The 15,818-nt window shown below is 46.3% G+C and overlaps 1 protein-coding gene across 3 annotated transcripts in view; it reads right to left on the reverse strand.

Moving 5' to 3' along the window:
- The window catches only part of EEPD1 (endonuclease/exonuclease/phosphatase family domain containing 1), a 146,275-nt gene that overhangs the window by 20,201 nt on the left and 110,256 nt on the right, over nt 1-15,818 (reverse strand). For all 3 annotated transcript variants that reach the window (XM_054493705.2, XM_054493707.2, XM_063667394.1), the window contains exon 4: nt 113-223. In XM_054493705.2, the coding sequence (XP_054349680.1) occupies nt 113-223 (111 nt within the window). The remainder of the gene's footprint in view (nt 1-112; nt 224-15,818) is intronic.

Consider the following 15,818-nt stretch of genomic DNA (forward strand, 5'->3'; position numbering starts at 1 on the left):
ACAAAATTGAACCAAGGATATTGGCAAAGGAAATTTTTAAATGCCCTTGATTAGGGGAAAAGTATGTATAAATTAAATGAAGGGAAAAGCCAGGCTTTGCAGACGAGGGTACCTTCTGGAGCTGATTCGAGGGCTTCTCAGCAACAACAGCCTTCCAGCATCCCCGGGGCCCCTTCCACTTGCGGATGTTGGGCAGGGTCGGCTGGTTTAGCTCCGTGCAGAACTGCAAAGACAGAGCACAGGTCAGAAGCGTGGGTCCGCGCCTAAAGCAGTCCCGGCTGGCGGCGGCCTGAGAAGCCAAGCACTGCATGATTCTGAGTCATCAGCCTTATTCAGACACTGCTGAACTACATCCCTGTTTTTCAAACACTAGGGTTTGCAAGAGCCAGACGACTAAACAAGCACCACACATTAAAAAGAAAACTGCCTGTGTGTGAAACACCAAATTATCACCTGGGGACTCTCAGTTCACAGAAATTGATTCTCTCTGTAGCATTCCTGCCCAAACAGTTCAAAAAAAGTCATCAGAATCCTTTTCATCCTCGTAAAAGCAGCGGATTGAAGGTCCCAGGAGGATCTGGATCAGCATCAAATCCAAAGAGGTAACAAGATGGATACATAGTGACTTTCTTCTTCAGGGCTCAGCTTAGAGGGGCAAAAAATGACCTCCAGCTTCAACTTGAACCACTGTAGTGCTTGTCTTGTTTACCTCTTGCTGTGGAGAGCTGCTGCTGCACCCATACACGTGCACGCGGCATGCACTTCTTTTGCTAATGCATGTTTCACCAATATGGCTGTAAAGTGACTGTCACTGAGGCAAAATAAAATTGCACACAGTAGGATGAGGAGTGGAACAACTATCCACTTCAAAGTATGGAGACCAGCTCCTCTAACTCATGCCTCAAAAACAAACTCTTCTCTTGGGGTCACCCCCCCTTGTCCTTCACAAGCCTTGGAGCACTCCACTCGTTTATTTCTCTAACCACCCCTATGAGTGAGAGCCTCTTGGCTTCCTTCCGAGCACATCACCGCTCTCTCCCCTTAAGGACTCTCATTCAGCCCCACTGAGGCAGCTTACACCTCTATCCAGAAGACCCCAGCATCTGTACCCGTCGCCAGTTGCTCTCCTGAGTTTTAAAAGCACTTCCCACTGCCTCCTTAACATCTCCACCTGGAGGTCTCCTTAGCCCCTCACAGCAGCAGGTCCCAAAGGGAACACATTATTCCTTCCTCCACCCAGTGCCCATCTTGGTCCAAAGCACTTCCACCCTTCCCGCTGCTAGAACTCCTTCCTCGCCTCCCACCAGCGCATTGATTCCACTGTCACATGTGTCTGGGGTGCTTCCTTTCTGTTCTCCAGCCCCACTGCTGGAGCCTGTTTCAGAGTCCTGTCTTCTCTCACGGGGGTCACTGGCATAGCTTCTAAGAAGTCCGTCACTGGACCCACCCTGCAGGTATTCACTAAGTTCACTGTCATGGCCATGCTGATGCTCCTCTCTGTGGTCCTCAAAGTGTGGTCTAGGGACCAGTAGCCAGAGAATCACCTGAGAACGTGCTAGAAATCCTAGACCTACTGGATCAGCAGCTCTGAAGTGGGCCCAGCGATCTGTGCCTGAACAAACCCACTGGAAGATTTTGATGCACGCTTGGGTTTAAGAGCTGCTGTGGCCGCCCAGGTCCTCCCCCAGCCTCTGCCCCAGATCCTGGTGGTGTGTGAGCAGCCACCCTCTCAGCAGAGCCTCCCAACGCCTCTGCTGCAGAAAGCCACTCTCATGCCCCCTGGGCAGCCCACATCCAATGGTTGGGAGAGGCCAGGGTCTAAAGGTCTGGTCTTTCCCCTCACATTGCTTTATTTGTAAGAGGGAAGATGAAGCACCAGTACTTCATTACTGAGTACTGAGCCAGTCATTTCTAGAGGGACAAGTGCTGTGGGGAAGATGAAACCAGGCAAGGGGAGGAAGAGTGCTGGGAGGTCTACTTTAGAAATGGGCTATTCTAGGAGTGATGCTGCTTTTACAGTTAGTCATGTAAGCATCTATCTTTCTCCAGCAGTGGACTCCACAGGGCAGGGACTGTACCTGAGTCTCCTTTATAAACCCCTACCTGGCACAGAGCACAGCACCCAGTGATGCTCTCAAGCATCTGCTGGTGAATCAGAAAACTCAAGGCAAGACTGCAGTCTTCAAATCTGTGCAAGACAGTATGACAAACAAAGCGGGGGCGGGGAAAGGGGGCGGGGATGCGGGGAGTGGGGGTGGCGGGAATTTCTCCTTAGGCTATTATCCAAGTAATCGCCTCCATTGTAACCTGACTCTTTGCATACAGATATGTTCTCTGCTGCTGAGTTTGTCTGGGAAGCATTCTCTCTGGAATTTGCTCAACCGTGACTTTTATAGGTTCTACTTTCAACACAGCCCAGAGCAGAGTGGCTGTGGAGTCACCGCTGACAGGGGTGAGGGAGTGGGGAAGGCGGAGAAGGTGGGGTTTTACCCTGGATAAGTCCCCTTGACCAGATGCTCCTGGCTGGAAGCCATCCTCAGATGGGAAATAAAACACTTTGGAAGATGCAGCCGTAATTTATCGACTATAACTTTAGGGATCCTGCAAGGAAATGTACTTCACAAAGGGTCCCATTTCCTGCCGGGGAATCATTTGCTTGCTGAGTGATCATTAGTGCTGCATCCAAGAATCATTAAAAACAGAGCAGCTCTCCAATGCCCAGCTGGTGCTTCGCTGTTCTCCTCGCAGGGGGTCCCAAAGCTGGTTGCTCATCAGAATCTCCTGGGATGCACCCTGGAAAGCTCTATTTTTAAGAAGCGCCCTCCCCTCCACCCCCCACCAAGGGATCAGCCAACCAGGTAGATCAGAGAGGCCCAGCCCTGGGGTTAGAGAAGGAACACACCACGGTGCTGTGACTCCCTGTGTGCAGGGAGTGGTGCCCCCAGGATCGTTCTCCTTTTCCAGAAATCTAATCTCTCCTAACCCCCAGGAGGACCTTCAGATACCTGAGGACAGTTGTATCTCCCATTCATACCCAAACCCCACCTGAGCTTAGAAAAACCCCTTCCTGGCAACACCATTTTGATGGGAGGGGTCGGAAGTCTGAAGAGGTGGCCCAGGCTGACAGCACTGATTCCCATGCTCATGGCTGTCACAGGTGGTCTTTTGAGCTGGTCACAGTGTGAGCACCAGTGTCACCTGGGAATGTGTTCAAAATGCAAATTCTCAGGCTCTACCCCTGACCTACTTAACTAAAGACTCTCAGGGATGGGGCCTAGAAGTCTGCATTTTAACAGCCCCTCTAGATGACTCTGATAGGTTCAAGTTGATTTCATGGATGAAGAAAAGACATTCTTATTTTTCTTTGCTTTCTATTAATATTTTAAAACTTTTCACTCACAGGTAAGCTCTAGGAGCACTAAGGAAGCAGAATCCCTGACCCTTAAAGGCCATCTTTATTCTGTATGCCTGAAGCCCTGTCCTTAATAACCTCTCTCAGCCCACAGAGCAGATCACCGACCCCTCGCTCTGCCTCTTCTTCAGTATTTACGTTACTGGGGATAATTAATAACTTGAGCAACGAGGGAGATAAGTGTTTATGGCTATAAGCATTCTATGTCCTAATTTTCATGACCAGAGTTAAGGAAGGAGTAAGTATTTTCTTCTATTTTTAGGACTGAAAAAAGAATTGTTAACTTAGCTATCTGCACTAACTAGTCACAGAAAACCTAAGGAGGTGAGCACCTTTCAGACCCTTGCTACTCAAAGTGTGGTCCATGGACCAGCAACATCAACCTCACTTGGGAGCCTGCCAGAAATGCAAACTCTCAGGCCCACCCTAGACCTGCTGCACCAGAATCGGCATCATTTTCTCAAGACCCCAGCTGAGCTACGAGCTTCTCAAGCTGGAGAATCCTGGTTTAGAGCCCTCCTGTTGACCTGTACCAAGGCAGATGCCATTGTACACACCGTCTTTATTATTCCCAGCACAGCCCACAGGAGGTAACTGCTACCAGTTATTCATGAGCACAGTGCTGCACAGAAAGGTTAAGCCCAAGCTCGAGTTCAAATTCCAGGTTACACAGTTAGCGGGAGGGTCTGAACTCAGGGCTGGTTCCTGCTGCTCTACTTCCTGGCCTCGACAGGTGGAAAAGGGGAGGCAGGGCAGATTCAGAAGGGTTGGGGCTGGCCCCTTCTACTGAATCTTTGGCTCCTTTCTCCCAAAAATTTCAAAGGAAAACAAAAGCATCCTCTGAGAGCTCTCAATCTGAACTCCACCTTCAATTGTTTTATTTAGAGCAGCTGGTTCTCACACTTTTTGCTTTGCCCACAAAAGAAATAATACTCTTATGTAAAAGCAGCCCACCAGGGCAGAAAGGTCAAAATGGAAGAGGGAAGGTTTGTGTTCATCACAAAGTGTCCCAGACCAGTCTGGTCTGCAAAGCCCAACTACTGCCACCCCACCCTCTCGGGTTTCTGAATCCCCAGTGGCTAACTCATCACCTATCCCCATCTGGTTCTTGTTTTTAAAACCTTGGATTGGTGGACCCCATCCTGGATTGACTGAGTCTGGTTCTTTGAGGTTCTGGCCAAGGTTTGTACTTCTAACAAGTTCCCCCAAGCAATTCTAAACCACAGTTTGAGAAGCTCAGGCAAGGCTAGACAATTGCTGATTCAGCATTCCTAGTTTTAATTCCTGTGGCCTGGGAAGACAGCTTTTATTCTTCCAAACAAACAAATACTATTTTGGCTCTCTCGGGACCCTGTATCTCAAACGCCTCTGACATGTGGCTGTTAACAGATAACATTGTGACGTAATGAATGAGGCAATATACTGAGCCCACCACACTATGGCACACAGTAGGTACGCAACGGGCATTTGTTGAATGAATGAATCAGTGGAATCTCTCCTAGGGATCCCAGTTTCCCAGAATCAGTTATAAGAGCTACCAATGAGCTCGATTTGTTTCTCCAGCACCAGATCAAATTGGGTAAAATTGGGTCTTTTAGCATGCTAATGCATTATAATTAGTGTATAAAGAGCAGTGAAGACCACTAGAGGTCACTTTCATTCCCATCTTGGTTTTGGTGGGTTTTGGCCGGCTTCTTTATGAAACCTGTTTTATCAGCAAGGTCTTTATGACCTGTATCTTGTGCTGACCTCCTACCTCATCTTGTGACTTAGAATGCCTTAACCACCTGGGTATGCAGCTCAGTAGGTCTCAGCCTCAGTAGGTTACCCAGCCCCTATTTAAGATAGAGTCACTCTGGTTCAAACGCCTCTGAAAGTCAGATATTTAAACTCCAATCTATGAGATGTACAAGGTGCTGGCATTTAGAAATGCCAAGTCCTAAAAGAAAGACTACTTTGGCTACACCCTTGGGCTGTGTTGCATCTTGGGTCAGCCCTGGATCAGCTACCTCTGCAGTGACAAAGGGTTCTGAGGTTTGAAACCAACTGATTTGTTGCTTGTGGACCTTTGGACTTTTTTTTCTCCTACTTTGGCTCCTCCCTCTTTCTGAATAGAATATTCCATAATTCATCTGGTGCTGACTAGGAAATAAAAATAATAAAGGTCGGTCGGGCACGGTGGCTCACGCCTGTAATCCCAATGAGGTCAGCAGTTCGAGACCAGCCTGACCAACATAGTGAAACCCTGTCTCTACTAAAAATACAAAAATTAGCAGGGCGTGGTGGCACGTGCCTGTAATCCCAGCTACTCAGGAGGCTGAGGCAGGAGAATCGCTTGAACCCGGGAGGTGGAGGTTGCAGTGAGCCGAGATCGTGCCACTACACTCCAGCCTGGGTGACAGAGTGATATTCTGTCTCAAAAATAAATAAATTAAAATAATAATAATAATAATAAAGGTGTTCCAACTCCACTCAGTGGTCTGTCCAGCCACCTACCAAGTTCAGTCTTTCCCTTCCAGTGAAATTAAAATGCAACCTGGGACTCTGAGCAATTTATAAAGATGTGTTGCTAATGGTGACCACACAGCTGGTGGCAGAATATCAATAGTACTGGTAAGCATTTTAAAGTAAACTCCGAATGGCCATCCTCATCCTGCTTCCTGGATGGGTGGGGAGGGCATGTTTTCATTTTGAACCCTCCAGGTCAAATTTCCAGATGAAGCTGCTACACCGAGGTGGGTGTTTCACTTGCCTTCCTGACTCTGGACGTGACTTCCCTTTGACAATGAGTTTTGCAAATGGTAACGCTTTCCTGTGTGTTCTCAGCGGTAGCACTGAAAACACAATCTATTTTGGTGGATGAAGATGCACAGGTGAGTTCTCCTTAAAAAGATAAATCCTTACCAGAGAAGAAAGAAGCCCTTGTCTTAGGCCATGCAAGGGTCAGGAGACTGAACTTTCATTAGAATACAATAGGACACAGGGCAAATGACAGAGGCAACATTTTTAGAAATGTGAACAGTAAGCAAGGGTGTCTGCATGCCAGGAGCTTGTGTATGGGGATGTTAACAACCGATATTAGAAGCCACTGAACCTGAGGATATCTGTGGGCGAGCACACGGGGGCTGAAACCGAGGAATGCCTGGGGTCATTACAAAATGTCAATGGAGGGACAGCATTAGGAAAAATAGCTAATGTATGCTGGGCTTAATACCTAGGTGATGGGTTGATAGGTGCGGCAAATCACCATGGCACACATTTACCTATGTAATAAACCTGCACATCCTGCACGTGTACCGCAGAACTTAAAATAAAAATAAAAGTCAATTTACTCTATGAGAAAAGTGAGAACGCAAAAGCCAAATTATGTCCAAGTATAAACTAAATATTAACCATGTTTGGCCTTCTAAATATAACAAAGAAGCCTACTACAAAGTTTTTCTAGGATATTTAAAATATCAAGATATTGATATTTTTAAAGGCCACACGGCCTACAGGGCAGAAATACACTTTCTCTGCTGAGGTCTACTGAGTGCCAAGGGACTTCATGGTTCTTAGTGGCTTGTACAGGCCCTGGCTCTCCTCAGGGCTGAGACAGGAGCTCACACACTGGATGTAACATGGTCATAAAGCAAGAGCAAGGAGTATTTCAACCTTCTTTCTCCCTCAATCTGTATGAGACAGAAGATTTCTCATTGGCTCATGCCCTTCAAAGAAAAGAGCTGGGTTCCTGCAGAGCCAAGACAAGGTGTAGCTACCTTTGCTCCAATGCAAATGCAGGTATGCATCCCAGAGGGGGCAGGCCCAAGGTAGGGCAGGGAGCAGTGTGTCTTGGGGCTCCAGGGCCACTTTGAACCCTCACACAACACTGCCACAGCACTGCCTCTAGGATCCATTCCTAGAGGCCCAGGAGCTCATGGAGGGAGAAGAGGAAGGCCATTCCCTGGGTCACTTAGAGGCTCAGTGAGCAATTATCCTTTTCCAGTAATGAAAGAATGAGCTGGGCTTGCTCCCTCGTAGCTTTGGAGGTTTCCTCAGAGGGCCACATTTATGGGTGGAAGGAGAGGAGCACAGAGGAGCTCTGGGACCCTGCACACATCACTGAACATCTTTGCGCCTCAGTCTCCCCATCTGTTAAGTAAAGGGATGGGGGGAGATGACTCCAGCCCAGGGCGCCTGTAGTTCTAAAAGTGCATGATTCTAGAACTCTGGGAGGAAAAGGCAGGAGGGAGTGGCTAGCATACAACTGAGAGAGGAAATATGAGTCTCATAAACATTAAAACCCCTTTCTCCCTCCTTCTCTGTGATAATTGTCATGTTAGCTCCACCTAAAGACCCCTTGCTAAACTGCCTGGAGTAAGAGCTCACTTTTAAGCTCTTATTTACTTAGGCAGTAATCCCAAGAGGTTAATTTGGGTAAATCCAACAATGGTAAGAAGACACAGGTGGCCAAGAAGCTATGATGAGGTTAGCGCCTGAGTCCTGTTTTTTAAAAAAAGCCAGGGGGAGGAATGGGGAGAAAAAGGAAACCAACATTTACTAAGTACCAAGGACATGGCAGGCACCAATCACAGCTCACATTCAGTCCTCATGACAGCCCTGGGAAGTTGGGAATAACAGTCCCATTCGACACACAGCGAAACCAGGGCTCAGAAAGGTAACATGGCTGGGTCACTTACTGACACTCAGAAAACAGAAACCAATCGACCCATGAGTGTGTGTGTGTGTGTGTGTGTGTGTTTGTGTGTGTGTGTGTGTGTGTGTACGCATGCACCAAATGCATTCCAATTTGTGAGTTCCCTGGAGCTGCACAGTCACCACCCTGCTGAGGTCAATTTCGTCACTGATGCCTCGGGTCACATAGGCCCTGATGACCCAGATTTGACAGAGAGGTCAGTACATCGGTCAACTTTCCTCCCAGGAGGGGCCGGGGCTGGTGGGCCATGCCCACTCCGTGCCACATGCCTAGCATTCAGAGCTTTGTAAGGAAGCCCTGTTCTAAATGCTCAGGTCCCACCCTTCCTTGTCAAGAGAAGCCATGGGCTTCCTGCTCCTGTGCCACAGTGTGCCACTTGAAGGGTGGCTCTTCCCCATTCTTCTTCCATGGGGGCCAGGAAGGCATTCTGGATGACGGTGCACCCTTGTTTAAACATTCTTATCATGCAGAGGAAGGCAGAAAGCAAACAAGGAGACATTTACTCAGCCCCCGCCACCAGCTAATTATTAGCTGCTTTTACAGAACCAAGGTAAGTGACACCCACGTGCTCTCCCACCATGAGTGACTGCTGGTTCTGTTAGCCTCTCCATGTGCCCCAAAAATACCAACCACATGGTTCCTGAGCAAGATGGTTACAGATAAGCGAAGGGAGCACAAAAACAAACAAACAAACAAACAAAAACCCAGAAAAACCTTTGCAAGGGCTATTATGAAACTGAGAGCAAGATGCAGTGGCGAGTTTGTGGAGACTGAAGTGAAGTTAGGAGGAGGGAGGAGCTGTGTGGGGTGCAAACACACTCCTTACGGACTCTGCACTTTCACACTGTGGCCATCATCATCAGTGTCATCTTCATCACTCATCTCTGCCCTTTAGGAATGTTCCAAAGGTTCTTTACTTCTCCAAAGGTCTTTGGATGCTAAGACTCTTAATCCTAGATGGGAATTAAGACTTCCATAGTAATTTCACGGGTTTCTTTTTTTCTTTATCTTTAAATTAATGGCAGGGGGTGGTGGTTCATGCCTGTAATCCTAGCACTTTGGGAGGCTGAGGCAGGTGGATGACTTGAGGTCAGGAGTTCAAAACCAGCCTGGCCAACATGGTGAAACCCTGTCTCTACTAAAAACACAAAAAATTAGCGGGGCGTTGTGGCAGGCATCTGTAATCCCAGCTACGTGGGAGGCTGAGGCAGGAGAATCGCTTGAACCTGGGAGGTGAAGACTGCAGTGGGCCGAGATTGTGCCATTGCACTCCAGCCTGGATGAGAGAGTGAGACTCTGTCTCGAATAGAATAGAATGGAATGGAATGGAATGGAATGGAATGGAATAGAATAGAATAGAATAGAATAGAATAGAATAGAATAGAATAGAATAGAATAGAATAGAATAGAACAGAACAGAACAGAATAGGAGGCTTATGTTCCTTACAGCTTATACAAAAATTAACTCAAGATGGATTAAAGACTTAAATGTAAAACCTAAAACCATAAAAACCCTAGAAGAAAACCTAGGCAATACCATTCAGGACATAGGCATGGGCAAAGACTTCATGACTAAAACACCAAAAGCAATGGCAACAAAAGCCAAAATTGACAAATGGGATCTAATTAAACTAAAGAGCTTCTGCACAGCAAAAGAAACTATCATCAGAGTGAACAGGCAACCTACAGAATGGGAGAAAATTTTTGCAATCTATCCGTCTGACAAAGGGCTAATATCCAAAATCTACAAGGAACTTAAACAAGTTTACAAGAAAAAACCAAACAACCCCATCAAAAAGTGGGCACAGGATATGAACAGACACTTCTCAAAAGAAGATATTTATGCGGCCAACAAACATATGAACAAAAGCTCATCATCACTGGTCATTAGAGAAATGCAAATCAAAACCACGATGAGATACCATCTCATGCCAGTTAGAATGGCTGGTGATCATTAAAAAGTCAGGAAACAGGCCAGGCCCGGTGGCTCATGCCTGTAATCCCAGCAAGGCGGGCAGATCATGAGGTTAGGAGTTCCAGATCAGCCTGGCCAACATGGTAAAACCCTGTCTCTACTAAAAATACAAAAAATTAGCTGGGGGTGGTGGCGGGCGCCTGTAATCCCAGCTACTCGGGAGGCTGAGGCAGGCGAATGGCTTGAACCTGGGAAGCAGAGGTGGCAGTGAGCCGAGATTGCACTCCAGCCTGGGTGACAGAGCAAGACTCCAACTCAAAATAAATAAATAAATAAATAAATAAAAAGGAAACAATAGCTTGCTGGAGAGGATGTGGAGAAATAGGAATGCTTTTACATTTGGGAGTGTAAATTAGTTCAACCATTGTGGAAGACAGTGTGGCGATTCCTCAAGGATCTAGAACTAGAAATACCATTTGACCCAGCAATCCCATTACTGGGTATATACCCAAAGGATTATAAATCATTCTACTATAAAGACACATGCACATGTATGTTTACTGCAGCACTATTCACAATAACAAAGACTTGGAACCAACCCAAATGCCCATCAATGATACCGGATAAAGAAAATGTGGCACATATACACCATGGAATACCATGCAGCCATAAAAAAGGATGAGTTCATGTCCTTTGCAGGGACATGGATGAAGCTGGAAACTATCATTCTCAGCAAACTAACACAGGAACAGAAAACCAAATGCCACATGTTCTCACTCATAAGTAGGAGTTGAGCAATGAGAACACATGGACACAGGGCGGGGAACATCACACACTGGGGCCTGTTGGGGGTTGGGGGGCTAGGGAGGGATAGCATTAGGAGAAATACCTAATGTAGATGACGGGTTGATGGGTTCAGCAAACCACCATGGCATGTGTATACCTATGTAACAAACCTGCACGTTCTGCACATGTATCCCAGAACTTAAAGTATAATAAAAAATAAATAAATAAAGGCTTATGTCCTGCTATAAATAAATACAAGTGCAGGATAATTTATAAAATAGAGAGTCAGAAAAAAATTAAGTATAATACCACTGTGCAAAGACCACTACTGCTAATATTTTTGGTGGAATTCCTTCAAGGCTGTTTCCTGTGCATTTTATCAATATATCTTATATGTCTGTATACACACATATACACACACATACGCAAACACACATTCTGCTTTTCCCACTTATACTGTGTCATGTTATCATAAGCTCTTCTAAAATCAAGTCCTTCCTAGGCCATCTAACCTGCTGTTGTTCAGTGTGCCATCTCCTTGGTGGTGAAGCTTTCATTGGCTGGAGGAACTTTCTGCCTTTTTGAGGTTCATTTCTAATCACTATGAAACATCCTAAAATCACCTAGCAAGGTAGCAATAAAACTTCACCCACTATGCCCTCTCATGTTCGAAATGATTTTTATCTATATGTTAGAAAAGAATCCTAAGAATTTCAAATGACAATATCTTTGTTTCCAAAAGTAAATCAGTAGGTTTTGTTGCTGGGTTTTGCTTTATTTTTTAAAATTTTAAATTAGAATAGAGATAGGATCTCACTATGTTGCTCAGGCTGCTCTTAAACTCCTGGGTTCAGGTGATCCTTCCGCATGGGCCTCCTGAAGTACTGGGATTCCGGGCGTGAGCCACTGCACCCAGCCTGCTTTGTTTTAATATACCTGCCTGTGATAAACAGATGGCAGCACAGGGGCCTGGAGTATCAATGACCAAAGACATTAACCCCCCAAAACATATGATCAGAAAGGACATGACTCTTCAGTGTTTTAGAGACAGGGTCTTGCTATGTTGCCCAGGCTAGACTCCAACTCCTCGGCTCAAGCAATCCTCCCACCTCAGCCTTGTAAGTAGCTGGGACCAGGTGTGAGCCACCACACCTCGCTTGACTCTTTCCTTTTTAAATCGCTGACTGACACAAGACAAGAGTCTTCATAAATAGCTTAGTTTTTTTTCATCTGAAGACAAATAGTCCTCACCTTAATTTTTTCCCTCTAGCTTTATTTATAATAAAGTGGTTCTTTAGAGAATTTGTCTTGACATCAACCTGTATTTGTTAGGACCTTGAGGAGCACGTGAAGCCCTAAATAAGCTAAGTAGTTTGGTTATCTGTGTGTTTAAAATGGCCATGGGACTGCCAAGCCAGAACTTGGCGGGAATGTCTACTGCCCACTCCAGTGCTTTAAACAAACCCACGCAGACTCCAGCAGGAAACACTACCGCCATCACTCAGATTTCTCTTCTATGAGAAGAATTCTTCCACGTCCTGAATGCTTAAGTCCACTCATTATTTAATAGTAAGGTTAAGAATGCAGACTCTAGAGAAAGGCTGCCTGGATTCGAACTTTGGATCTACCACTTACCAAGAGTTTTGACTTTGGGCAAATGACTCATGTATTCTGTGCCTCTGTTTCACCATCTGTAACAAGGGGCAAAGAATCATTCCCGCCTCACATATTTGCTATTTCTAAAGCAGGTAGCACAGGCTGGCACCCAGCAAGTCTCTGTACGTGCTCTCCTGGTTGTTAGACACACTGGGCTGCTCCCTCAGGCCTAGACTAGAGAGAGATAGATCCCCCTTCGACATTCCACACCTGGCAGCACAATTTCTGAAATACACCAGTGGAGGAAGGAGGCAAGAATCATGGTTGGGGCCAGGAGCCAGCGTTGCATGCTGGGAGGTACAGTCCCCCAAAATAAGGCACTGCTGGCATGGATAGAGGGACGGGAAGCTGTGGTTGGTAACATTCTCTGGTGAGGAGAATGGACTCATCTGATCATTCGACAAAAACTTAGCAAGCAGCCGGGTAAGGTGGCTCATGCCTGTAATCCCAGCACTTTGGGAGGCCTAAGTGCGTGGATCATGAGGTCAGGAGTTCGAGACTAGCCTGGACAAGATGGTGAAACCCCGTCTCTACTAAAAATACAAAAATTAGCCTGGGATTACAGGCACGACACGGTGGTGGGTGCCTATAATCCCAGCTACTCGGGAGACTGAGGCAAGAGAATCGCCTGAACCCACGAGACAGAGGTTGCAGTGAGCCGAGATCACACCACTGCACTCCAGCCTGGGCAACAGAGCAAGGCTCCGTCTCAAAAACAATGACAACAAAACACTTAACAAGCACCAAATGGGCGCCATCCTGGGCTAGGTTCTTATCTTAGTCAGTTCAGGGCTGCTTCAAGAAATACCACAGACTGCGTGGCTCAAAAAACAAATTTTACTTCTCACAGTTCTGGAAGCTGGAGGTCCAAGACCAAGGTTCCAGCGATTCCATTCCTGGTGAGGGCTCACTTCCCAGTCTGCAGATGGTCACCTTCTTCCTGTGTCCTCGCATGGCAGAGAATAGATAATCTATCTCATGTCTCTTCTCATAAGGGTACTAATCTCATTGATGAGGGCTGCACCCTCATGACCCAATTACCTCCCAAGGACTCTACCTCCAAACACCATCATACTGGGGATTAGGACTTGAACATAACAAGTTGGTGGGTGGCAGGGGATACAAACAGCTAGTCCACGGCAATTCTGGAGCTATAATGGGGAGTAAAATAGACATGGTCCTTTGCCCAACCTGAGCTTATAGTCTTACAAATAATCACCTGCATGTAAAACTGCAGCTGGGGCCTGGGCTGCAGAGGAGTGTTTCCAGGAGCTTGTGTGCATCCAGGATGGTCTTGGTGTTGGTGTTCACTTAGTTTGGGAAAGCTTCTCCGAAGAGGTGATGCTTGAGCTCAGAACTCAAGGATAAGAGGAGTTAATTAGGCCAAGAGGAAGGGAGAGCATGCTAGGCAGCACAGACATCATGTGCAAAGGGCCCGTGGTGGGACACAGCACGGAGAGTTTGCAGGACAGAGAGGCCAGTGTGGCTGTGGCACAGATGGGGAGGGAGGGGGCAGGGTGGGGAGATGAGCTTGCAGAGGCCTGGCCATGCAGGGGCCCCCATACCCTGAAAGAAATGTGTTTCTTATCCCTTGCGTAATCCTAAGATCACTGCAGGGTGTGAAGAGGGGATCTGAATTTTGAAAAGTCCGTGGGGCTATGGTATAGAGTACAAGTTGCAGAAGGGCCAGGGTGGCCACAAAAATGCCAGCTGAGTACTGCAGTAACAGAGGTGAGTAGCTTGACTGGGAGGATGGCAGTGGGCAGACTCCAGAGATAATTAGGAGATGATGTGCTTGGCACCAAAGAAGTGAGAATGGTATTCAGATAAATACTTGTACATGAATGTTCACAGGAGCACTACTCCCGGTAGCTCAAAGATGGAAATGACCCAAATGTCCACCAGCAAATGAATGGAGAAACACAATGTGGTATATTCATGCAAGAAAGTATTACTCAGCCATGAAAAAGCAATGAAGTACTGACACATGGATGAACCTTGAACACATTATACTAAGTGAAAAAAGCCAGACACAAAAGGCTACATATTGTATGACTCCATTTGCACAAGACATCCAGAGTAGGTAAATCTTACTTTGGACAGAATCCAGATTGGTAGGTGCCAGGGGCTGGGGCAAGAGGGGAAGGGGGAGTGACTGTTCAGTAGGTTTGAGGTTTCCTTTTTGGATGATAAAAATATTTTGGAACAAGATAGAGGTGATGGTTGCACACGATATGACTCTGCTAAATGCCGCTGAATTGTTTACTTTAAGATGGTTGATCATTAATTTTATGTTATGTGAATTATACATCAATAATTTAAAAAGTGACTTGAGTGATGGGCTAGATGTTGAGGGTAACACAGAGGAATCACACCTTCATTCAACAAACACTGCAGATTTTGCAGGAGCTGGTGCTGCTCTAGGCTACTGCTGTCGTGGAGCTCTCAGTCAGGGGTGAGACAGCAGGTCAGTGCCCTGCCCTGGGGAGGCTGCCTCTAGACCGCAAGGATTCAAACATCTCTCCACATATGGTTACTGAGCACCTAGGAGAGGAATGCACAGGCCGGTAATTCTTGGAATACTGGCTCTTTGAAGTGCAAAAAAAGACAGTTTTAGGGCAAATAAAATAAATACTTCTTTCCAAATTAGGCACTAAATTTGTGAGTAATTATTGAAATGAATTATTCTAAGTGGAAGCAGGTCTGAAAATAGCACTGATATTTGGAGGATTTTCTGGCTATTTTGTGAGAGTCTAGGAAAAGGGAGCGTGGCAAACCCCAAGTGAGAGCGGAAACACTGGGATGGCCACACCATGATTTGCACCAGACATGCCCTTCCATAGATTCTAAGGTTTACATCGCCTGAGATGCATGCCAGTAAGGAAGGCTGAGAAGGCAGAGTTTCACTTGGCACTTCCTACTGAAATGCTGAACCCCAAATTCGGCAGGAAATGCCAGCCATGCCTGTTACAACATTTAGCTTGTAAGCAAAAAGGGATCTGCCCCAGGTTTGCAAGATGATGATAACTTGTTTCCTCAAACAAACCATGTTGATTTACCCAACCACTGCTCTCCCTTTCTAGAGTTTTCTTCCTCTTTGTTGTTTTCAAGTTTACAGGCTGAAAGAATGTGTAAGCCAGACACAGGAGAGAGACGGTTTCCTAACCCAAGAAACCACCCAACAAGAAAACTGAATAGTAGGAGCATGTTTACCCCTGAGGTATCAAAAGTCAGATATGGCAACAGAAAGGGTAGGGATGAGGAAAAGGAAGATGGAAGAGAGAGAAAGTCAATACAAAGGGGGAAAGGATTAATAATTATTTAGGTACTCAAATCCAAAGAAAATGAGTTAT

This window comes from Pongo pygmaeus, chromosome 6 (genome assembly GCF_028885625.2).
Source record: "Pongo pygmaeus isolate AG05252 chromosome 6, NHGRI_mPonPyg2-v2.0_pri, whole genome shotgun sequence".
Taxonomy (NCBI): Eukaryota; Metazoa; Chordata; class Mammalia; order Primates; family Hominidae; genus Pongo; species Pongo pygmaeus.